The sequence below is a fragment of the Pelmatolapia mariae genome, unplaced genomic scaffold (genome assembly GCF_036321145.2).
Source record: "Pelmatolapia mariae isolate MD_Pm_ZW unplaced genomic scaffold, Pm_UMD_F_2 NODE_ptg000363l+_length_22815_cov_1, whole genome shotgun sequence".
Classification (NCBI taxonomy): Eukaryota; Metazoa; Chordata; class Actinopteri; order Cichliformes; family Cichlidae; genus Pelmatolapia; species Pelmatolapia mariae.
Window position 1 is genome coordinate 11,820 of NW_027052051.1, and position 10,996 is coordinate 22,815.

General features: G+C 45.1%; 1 protein-coding gene across 1 annotated transcript; it reads right to left on the reverse strand.

The window, feature by feature from the left end:
* LOC134623040 (IQ motif and SEC7 domain-containing protein 2-like) lies at positions 1-10,849 on the reverse strand (the record flags this gene model as incomplete). The annotated part of the gene is made up of 4 exons (XM_063468272.1): positions 1-7,697; positions 8,441-8,490; positions 9,053-9,280; positions 10,688-10,849. Coding segments are annotated over 4 exons (1,685 nt in total), but the record flags the coding sequence as incomplete, so codon positions are not given.
* Positions 10,850-10,996: the final 147 nt, after the last annotated feature.

Below are 10,996 nucleotides of genomic sequence, written 5' to 3' on the forward strand. Positions count from 1 at the left end.
TGAACAGATTTTTATATCTTTAGAGCAATAAATATTTCCACTTCTTCCATTTCTCTGCAATTTCAAAAACAAAGTACAAGTAATATATATTTATATACACAGCTAAAATTTTCCATACGTAATTTTTAAAATAATGTCGTCTCTGTTGACACATATTTGACACTTTACTCGTACAATTTTACAAGGACTATTCCAGTCTCTCTTTGCTCTACATTATAAACAAGAAATATGTCCTCTCCAGAAAGCGGTCCAGCAGCTTGGACACGCCCCCCGTCCAATGCCATTGTATAGATGCACACAACACAGACTGTCTTTACACAGGAACAGAATCATCCAACATTTTTTAACTGTACTTGAAGCAGATCTGATGTGCTTTGAATCTTGAAAAATGTTCCCTGTTTTGCCTGCTGCAGTCAGACCAGATCTGTTTCTCCAGGTGTTTAAAAAACATCAGACCTTCCATTCCCGATGTAAACCCAGCCACAGACAAACTGAGCAAAGTGAGTACTCGCAATGTTATTTTCATTTAACGGCTGCTATGTACATTCATGTTATAATACAGTTTCATTCAGTGCAGATACTGTAATAAATACCACATGCAAACCGATAGTGGAGAGCAGACCCGGGCAGGAGAAAAAGACCTAATTTAAGCGTTTAAAGGACCATACCTGCTTTTTTTCTGCATGTTCTTAAACTGGATATACTGTAAATTACTTTCACAAGAGTCCCGACACAGTTTAAGCAGATTTGTGTCCTCCCAGACTGCAAGTTCATGTCTTCACAGACACTTGACTCCTGCTGCAGATAACTAATCAACCACAGTGATTTTTGTTCTTATCTCTTGCGTGTAAGAATTGACAGCGACCTCACAAAAGTGTTGCACCGACCTCCAATGGTAGCAAAGCAATCCAAGAACTAAAAAAAAAGTGGCCTTGAAACACGAAGAAGCAGATTTTGGCCTAACCCTAACCCACAGACACTTGGCACATGGTGGGCAACAGCTCGCCAGGAAGCCAGGACGTTTATATGTCACCGGTTACTGTTTTGGTCTACAAAGACTAAATCAGGGGTTCTCACAGTTTTGATGACCAAGTGGCAATTTAGAAAGAATTTAGAAAGCACACAGTTTAAGGCAGTACAGGCAAAATCTAGCATTCCTAGAAACACGAGAGAAATCTAATCTGACACGTGCATGTTAGCAGGTGAAGTTTGACACAGCAGTCCAGCAGTGTAACTATTATAGGCTGTTTCCAGTCATGCCTGCCATGGGGCGAATAGACAGTAATCAGCCTGTAGCATATATATATATATATATACTTTTTAAAATTTATTTATTTTTTACTGTGGACCTGTTGTAAAACAAACCCAAACAAACAACTGAAATTTCTATAGCAGAAAGTGAAAAAACAGGAACTTTACAATCATTTCTCTGTTTCTTTTATGTAATTACTCTGGTATAGTGTGAATGGTCTGGCCCCTGGGCCTTACATTTAACACCTCTGACTTAGATCCTTATTAGATGTTACCAGTGATGGATGATTTATCTGCAGCAAGTGTCAAGTTCTCTGCAAGTGAAACTTAAACTGAACAGTGGACGTAGGAAGGTAACAAATCTCAACATGGTAGCGCCGTAACACAAAGTAAATACGGTTTGAAGTTCATAACCATGCAAATGAGGGGTATGGAACTTTAAGATGGGATGTTTACTGAGGATGTGCTTGGGCATGCACTGAGACTGAGTGAAATGCTGTGTATTCCCTTACGAGGTAGGTTTGATCCAGTGCTCCTCGAGAACTTTGTTTTGATGTTTCTGTGGTGTTTGCCGCTTTAGTCTGGAGTCGACGTGGTTACTGTAAGGCCTTTAGAAAGAGACAAAGTCTTTCTGCAGGTGATTGTAGATGCATGCTATGGCCCTACGGTCCAAAAATTCTTAGCAGCTCAACATGAAGTGTTAATTTCAATGTTGTTTGATAGCAGAGGTGTTGCTTGTTTCCATTAAAAGGGTGAAGAGAGGCTTTGTGATGATTCAGAGGTGTGCAGGCGTGTGTTTGCTTGAGCATGCTGTGGGTTGAGTCAAAGTAATTATCACAGTCTATAATCAAAATATTAGAAGAACTTGTATGTCAGTTACAGAAAATCATTATTGTTTGTTTTTTTTAAATATATTAAAATGAAAAAGGATTGAATACTTCCATAAGATGCCCAAATCAGAAAAGAAAAAAAATCTCACATTATAAGCACATAACAAAATTAAAAATGCTAAAAATACAAAACAGCCCAAGGAGTACAGTATGTTAGTAGAAGCTTGCCACACAACAATATTGATAATAATATCAGTAGCACACTCTAAAAAGTCAAAGGGGTTCTTCAGATTGAAAACAACAGGGAACCCAAGATGGTTCCCTGAGGAACGCCGTCAAACGATTCCAATATGTGACGGTATTCCCACAAACCTCGCATACTAAGGACTTTACTGTTCTCACTAAGAAGCCCGAATAGCCTGAAGAACCCAGATGAACTTTGGTTTTTAGAGCACACGTTTTGTTAAGTCAAGCAATTCTGAACCTCAGTTACAGATTGATGCTGTTGGCCCCACTGAAAATAGAACACACTGTACAGTTAATATCTACAGTTGGTGCATTCACGTCATCACAGGGAGACTAAAAATATGTCGTTAATGTTTGCATTCAGAGGAATTTCCCATCATCCACCAGTTAAACTCTGGCAAATATTTATATGAGGCTGACTAGCAACCAACACTGAAAGTTTCATTTCTAGTCAAAAAATGCAAATGGCTGGTAAAATCGTTCAAGTGGTGGAAGAACTTTCTACCAGCCATCACGGGCCTCCTGCCCTGACATCCGGTGAGACTGATTAAAGGAAGAAAGGAAAGGAAATACACTTCAATACTGGCATGGTAGATTTGAACTCAAAGTGCAAAAATGTGTAAAAATGAGTTTGTTCAAGAAGATTTCACTCGGTGCGGTGTGACAGTGAAACATGTTCTGCACTTCAGTCCTGTGAGATGTTAGCGAGTCTTTCGAATGAAATTCGGTCCAGGTTTCAGGCTCCTTTGTGTCTTTGTTGGATGAACAAGGCGACGAGCGGCTCAGTCCTTCAGCCAGACTTTTAAAAAATGCAGTAAATGGCTTCGATTTGCTGTTTTGAATGGACACAAATCATTATATTATTGATTTAGACGCTGAACTGTCTTTGTATTCCATGGAGGTCTTTTGTGAACATTATTATTTATATTGTACCATCACTATGTCTGAAGGCACCTTATTCTCTATTTTGCCACACATCAAATGGGATTAAAGTTGATTCACCCTCCAAGTTTTTCACACGCTAACGCAGTTTGGACTGGGTGGGAAATTAACTCTTATTTTCAATTTATCATATTTTTTCAATTGTTTTATATCTTAGTAAAAATAATGGAGAGTTTCTAACTACTGCTGAGAACCCAAGAAAGTGCAGAGATGAATCTGAGATCATCTGGATGAGTAGGTTCTTATTTATTTGAATAAAGCTTGCTCCTTGTTACCAGTGTTTTCTACTCATTACATATGAAAGACAGGCGTAGGTGCTGAAGCGCCTTAAATCCGATTTATTTCTGACGGCAGTCAGTCAGAGGGCAACTAGTCTGGTTACAAAACAAAGGCCGGCTGTATCAAGTTTATTGGAAAAACACCCTTTGACCCACTTGTCTGAAACCTCAGTAAAGACTAACCTGAGGACTTTATAGTCTCAGTTGCTATATTTAATTCTATGACTCTGTCACACTGGACTAAAACTGGGACCGCAACCTCCTTATGGGAGGCCACCTGTCTCCAAACAATTGCAGTCCGGCTCAGACTGACTGGTGAAGGCTTGTACAAAGACATGTTAATCAGTCCGAGTCAGTCTGTGCTGATAGGCGTACATATTCTGCATCTCTGGTGGCGGTTGCATTCTGGTTAAGCTCCTACACCCGTGTCATTCTGGAGTGAAATCGTCACCCTGCAGCACTACGTCACTACTTGTGAAGGAATTTCTGAATTTCTGTTTCAAATCAATGAGGTTCGACTGTGGATGTAAGGATTTCATGTGAACGTCTGTGTCTGTCGATGGCAGCAGATTTGCACTGATCACAAACAGATTGCATGTAAATGCCTCATTCAGTCACAGACTGGCAGCAGATCGATAGCAGACCGACTCGTCATATTGCATTTTTATCGATATCTCGATGCACCAAAGTTGCTCTGACGATGGCAGTTAGCCGTGAGTTGTCTGAGACCTGGCCCCCATCTTTGAAACAACCACTTCAAAGGCAACAAGGTCACAAGTGGTGGTGCCACAGTGTCTTTGCCCTAGTGTGACTGAAGCATTCTTCCAAGCCTCCTCTTCTGCTAAGTGCCAAATCTAAAGCAAAGTCTTAACCCTTAAACGTGCCTTTAAAGAGTTGTAATAAAGAGAGCGGGACAAGAAGAAGTTCTGATAGTTAAAAAAATCCAGTCTGATTGTCTAAATCTTGTTTATTACAAATGAAACCTGGCGTGTTTTATTGAATTTCGTTTCACTGTCGTCTTTGGTTTGTTGTGACAAATGACTTCAGTCACTCACTCATGCAGTTAAACACACAACCACACATCATGAGTCTGTTTATAGCTGCCAGCTTTTCAAATCAATAACTTTATGATCACCTGCATGTGATGAGTTTAGGGGATGTCAGTAATTTAAAATAAAAAAAAGTACTCTCCTGAAATAATCTAAATAATATCTGTCTGTGCATCTAAAGACAATCACTTGTATTTATTTTCTTTACGACTCTGTCTCCTAATCCTGATTTCAAGGATCTTTATCTGAAGATGTTTAACATAATTTAGTGAAGCCTCATTAGTTCACACCGTTCTGCTGTGAACCAAAACAAAAAGGAACCAACAAAAATGAAACATTTTAAACTTTTGATACGTTGTGATAAAGATTGATTATCAGAATTATTAAACGAGTCTTGCGTCAAAATGTTGGTTTCGTAAAGTAAATTCAAGCCTTTAATTTCCCACCCAGTTCTGTTAAGATGACCATCGATAAGTTAGAGAGAGAGTTACACCTTATTTAACTTAACCTGAACAGTTACATCACTTCGTTTAGGTACCGCAGCTCTCATTTCCCTGTCCGGCAGCTTTGGGCCCAATCTCCGTCTGTGGCAACGTAGAGGGTCACATACAACATGGAGCATGAAGTACAGCTGAAAGCTGGAGTATTATATTATCAGAGTATATTATAATTTGTGACAAATTCAGGCTTATGCTTTCATATATACTTAATAACAAGGGAGAGCATTCACAGGTTTAGCACAAATGATCAAATAAATCCCCGTTACATGAGGAAATAATTGGGAATTTTTTTAAAGTCCCAATCCAAAACAACAGCGTAGCAGTCCCTGCTGAAACCCTGTAATCCACAGACGCTAAAGGCTTTTAGTTATTTTTGCAAAGGTAAAAAGACACCTGGAGTGTTTGTTATGATGGCTTATTTAAAGGTTTTAGAAAGTTTATTGTCCACCTAGACGGTCAAGTCTTCCGTATTCTTCACTTCTTATGGCCAAATAAATGCTGGATTGGGGCTTTAAATCACAACAACTCCCTCCCCCTGCATATAGAAGTTTAACCACAGTCACACTGACACTTATTAGCTATTGCACAGGTCATGCATGCCTGTCTAAGACACAGAAACTGCACCATATTAACGCTAACCACCTCTGCTTGTCCGTAACGCCTCATGGCTTGTAAATATGTCAACAACCAAAACAAGAGTGCTTTTGTGCGGAAAACAAGGTGGTGTAAGACGACTGTGTTTTTTGGAAAACGCGACCCGGACTCGTTTCGTTCTCCGCTCTCTGTACATTATGTCAGGCGTAATCCTTGGGATATATATTCTCAGGCACTGTTCCCTTCACGTCTGGTCCCTGAACCGTTTTTTTCCACAACAGCACACAAATTCCTACGATGTGGCACGAACACTTCCCCTGTCGATGAAGAACTACAAATATGTCCTCCCAGCTCACCTCTGAAGGGCACTACGGGGGGAAGATGAGGACGTTTTCACCAAGACATCGGGACAATGTGGGTGTTTTTTCTTCATCTTCACGTGACTGAAAACGGCATGATTCACGTTCTGGATGCTTTTCGCCCCGCGAGCAGCTTTTTCTGGGAGGATCTGCTCCCTGTAAGAAGCATCCGTCAGTGTGTGTGCGTCTTTCTACCTGCGGGGGAAGTGGATGTGGAAATAACACAGGCTGAGAAGTTTCCTCTTCCCCGCTCTCACCGTTCTCCTCCTCACCAGGCGTCCGCTTTCATACGGCTGCATTTGTCCTCCCCCTCCTCCACCTCTCCTCCTCCCTCTCCTGCTCACTACCACCCCCCGGCGGCTCACTGCAGGGTGACGCGCCACTGTCCTAGACTTCTGCCTCCTCACACGACCGTGCTGATCCGGCTGACGGGCTTGGATTTGGGGCCGCCCCCTTGGCCTCCCCCCACCCCCGGGGGGTGCGGGGAGAGCGGGGCGGTTGACGGGGGAGGCAATGGTGAGTGCGGCGGGGGAGGCGGGATGGACGAAAGCGGTGGGTACTGGGGGGTATATGGCTTCGGAGGCGTCTGGGTGACGAGGCGTGCTGAGGGAGTCTGGGGCGGCGGGGTGGAGAAGATGAAGTGGGTGGAGGGGGAGGCGGACGGGGACGGGCTGAGCGGGGAGTGTGTGTGCACGGCGTGGTTGTGAGAGTGTGTGTGAGCGTGGGGGTGGGGCTGCGAGTGCGAGATGGTCAGCGGGAGCTTGGCCCCTCCACCTGGCCTCCCCGCCGCGGGGTGCGAGTGGAAGAGTCCGTGTGGGGTAATGGGGGTGACAGGGGAGTGCGGGGACAGCGGTGGCGGCGTGGTGAAGCCTGACGCCATGTTGTAGCGCGGGTGCGGAATGACGACATGTTGCATCCTCTGATGCTGCTGGGTATGAGAGGGAGCGCAGCCGGACGGGCCTTGCCGTCGGGGTGCGGAGAACCTGTGCGAGAGGACGTGATGCTGCGGGACGCTCTGCATGTGGTAGCGGTGATGGTGATGGTAAGGTGGGGGTGGTGTCTGCTGCTGCTGGTGCCCAGTAACACTGACTCCGCCTCCTCCACTGTTGGCGTGGCAATACTGGGCGTGCAACGCTTGGAGCTTGGATTGTGCCCCTGCCGTACCGCCTCCCCCTCCAACTCCTCCCGAGTCCGACTGCCCGAGGTTGGGCGATGGGGAGGGGCATGGGGAAGGGGAGGATGGGTGGGGGATGGGAGGCGCGGGGGCGGGGTAGTGGGGGGGTGATGATATCATCAGGGGACTCGGGGGACCCTGTGGAGGGGGTGAGGTCATCGTCAGGGGACCAGGAACTTTGCCTCTGCGGCTGCCGAAGAAATTCCCTAGTCGGCCTCCGCCAGTCGGTCCGCCCCCTGCCGGCATCCCTCCGCCGCCCCCAACCCCTCCCCCGCTCGCGAGTGGGGAGGTGGTGACCCCTCCCTGGTTGTGACAGAGCCCCGGCCCACCCCCCACCCCCGTACCGGGGCTCTGAGTAGGGCGGTGTGGCCGGTAGGCTGCTGGAGATGTAGGAACCATCATAGGGCTGTAGGAAAGACCTCCATCAGGCAGAGGGCGCTGCTGGTGAGGCCGGGGGCTGCTAATAATGGAACCCTGAGAAGAAAAGAAGGAGAAGAGTTTAACATACTGGGTCAGCATTTACCTCAGATTCTCACAGACCATCTCATCTTTCTGATGGAAAAAAAAACCTTGACATGAATCATGCAGATTTTAGGACAAACGTGCAGAAGAATCACTGAAGAGGTTAAAAGACAGACAATAGAAATGCACACACTGAGCTCCTGAAGGTAACGTGTCTGTAACGTGCTTTTCTGCCACAGAGGAAAGTAATTATTGATGACTGAAAGATAGATCACGAAGGCCTGTCAATCAAAGCAGCCATGCACCAGATAATTGAAGTGTTAAGACGTAACAAAATCCAAAGGGACGAGCGTCTAAAGAGCCTCAAGTGGCCACTAGAGGAACAGCAGTTTTGCGGCTTCTCTTCAGTCTTGTAATCCCAAGGATAACATTTTCAAATATGCCTTATAGGAGCAACTTTACACTTACGTTACTTTACATTTTATTCTTCACTTCATGTTTTACTTATTTCACAGAAAAGGCCTCAGTACTCAAGAGAACTTTAGAGAAAGGCTGACCCATCCTATTTTGAAGCTAACACGGTGGCTAAACTCTGAAATGAAAAAGGGACATGAATACAAATGAAGCCATGTTTCAGCGCTCACGTCATACGTGCACAAATATTTTCACAAACACAAGTTATGAATCAGACAAACATGCATCAGCAGGGTGTGTGACAGACGGCATGCTGGGAAGTCATGTCCCGCCCAACTTACTTCGATGGTACTGTCCAGTGACCCCACACTGTTCCTACGACCTCGCTTCCCTGTCACCCAATCAGAACGAGGCAGGTTAAAACGTGGTTTCACATGCATTCTTCACTCAGTGTAAACACAGTTTTTTCCACTCTTTGATCTGTATGATGTCATGAAAAGGGAATACCCTTATATGGTCATCACCTACACCTTCTTCCTGCTGTTCAAACTTTTTATTAATGAGGCTGACCAACCTGATATTTACATACTTAAATATTTGTGCATCAGTGCTAATTAACAGAAGGGTGTATTACTTGTATTGGCTGGTTAAATCACAGCAGTAATCCACACAGTTTCCACAGTAACTTTTTGCATTTTCATGCTGTAGTTCCCACAGTTATCCAGCAGGTGGAGACAGAGCACCACAGCATCACATCAAACTTCCATCTTACAGCGGCATTTTACCATTTTAGATTTCATCAGTTGCATAAGAGCACAGGTTTGCTCTGACTCGATACATCATACTAAAAACCTGGAGCTGCAGAACTTCTGTCGCAGAACAGGCAGAGCGAAAACCACACACATCTGTAACATGTGAACAAGGTGAGCCTTGCATCGTACACCTGTCCTCACCTGTCTCTGAGAGGTCTCTGAGCGACGAGCTGAGTGCCGTGCGCTTGAGTCCGTCCACTGTTGCGTACGTGTCGTCGAGGCTCGGCCTTCCCAGGGTACCGTTCACCACCTCACTCTTTAAGGTTCCTCCACCGCTGTTTGCCCCGCCTCCTTGAGTGCCCATGCCTCCCGGTCCTCCCCCTGTCAACACGCCAGGACGCATGACGCCTTTCTGCTTCTCGAGCTCAGCTGAAAGGAAAAAGAAAAATCAGGAAAGCTGTCATTAACAACAACTCGCTGGATTGCTGTTCACTGCAGATTTGGAATCTACTGCTGGTGAAGTCAGGCGTGGAGGCTTGAAAGGCAACACATGCAGGCTAAACAATGCATTTATAACATTGAAATATTTGAATTTGCACATAAATAACTGAATTATAAGGCTGGAGCCACAGTGTCAGCAGTAAATTTGACCCATCTATTTTCTGCCCCTTATCTTGGGGTGTGGGCAGTCCTAAGCAGAGATGCTCTCCTTGTCAGACACCAGAGTGTTCTCACCTGGACATGCCTGACACCCCTCACCTAGGACGCGTGGAGGAGGAATTCGATGTGTAGAAGGAGCAGCTCTTTCCTAAATAGCCGAGCTCCTCACACTGCCTCTAATGAAGAACCCAGAAGTACGCCACTCATATTCTTCTGCTCACTAGCCGCAGCTTGAGTCCACAGACGAACGTCTGAATGTAGATCGATCGGTAAACCGATAGCTCAGCTACCTCTTCACCACAACAGGCAGGTACAGCATCGCTGCAGACACCACACCAATCAATTTGTCAATTTCCTGCTCCCTTCCTCTCTCAGTAGTGAACAAGATTGAGATACTTGAGCTCTTCCTCATCCTGGGGGAGCAACTCATTCCTCGGTTGCTGAAACCAGCAGCAAAAGAACTTCAGAAACCCCAAGGACGGTCCACGCTGATACTGGGAGGTGTTGTACTCGCAGACATATGGATGCTAAAATGCTAAGATGAGTTGACAGATATAATTGTTTGGCTGTTAATATATGTGAGCAGCCTGCCAAAGTAAAGTCTGTGTGTGGGAAGTTCTTCATATACCGTGACTGCTGGCAACCGGCCTGAACTCTAATGGTATAACATTTGATTTATTATTAGCTGCAGTGAGCACAAATCCAGAAGAGAAAAGAAATGAGAAAACAGATTCTGAAAATAGTCTTCTTCCAACACCCTGTCCTAAGCCCCGCCCACCCCTCCCACAGTGCAAATCAGCTCATGTGGAATTCAAACCCCGCTCTCCAGACTCAAAGCTCTACTGGAACTCCTCCGCTGTGTATGAAAACACCTGTGATTGGCCAAGGTTTGTCTAAAGCCTGTGAGCAGAGCCCAGACGAGGTGCAGAAAAATGGTTGGTTTTTTAAAAAAAAAATTTTGTCCAATGAAGCGACTTTGATTAAATAGTTATTTGTACCTGTGCAGCAGACATGCTCAAAGTAAAGTCCTGTAACGATCACCGCCAACAGCTTTTAAAGCTACAACCACGTCCACCACAACCTTTGTGTCCACTGCTGGTTTCAGTACTGCTTTGTGTAATTATCCTTTATTTAAGGTCCCACTGAGCCTCCCACTGCTGTGACAGGAACACTTACACTCCACCCTGTACTTCTCCATTTCCTGGACCTCTGCAATGCTCTCTCGGAGGTCAGAGGTAAAGCGTGCCCGGTCCTGCTGGCTCGGAGCGTTGAAGACAATCAGAACCTTCCTCTCTCCTCCGGGGTTCGCGGACGTCAGCCGGATACCGTGAGGATAATCTGAGTGAAACACAACACAAAGACATTTAACCTCATTAGTCCTCTGATCTCTGGATGGTTAGAAAGTGCCACCAGATGATTGTTGATTAACTTGAACTGTAATAGTTTCCTAAAAAGTAAAAGGACCCCCAAATTTTGCAAACACCA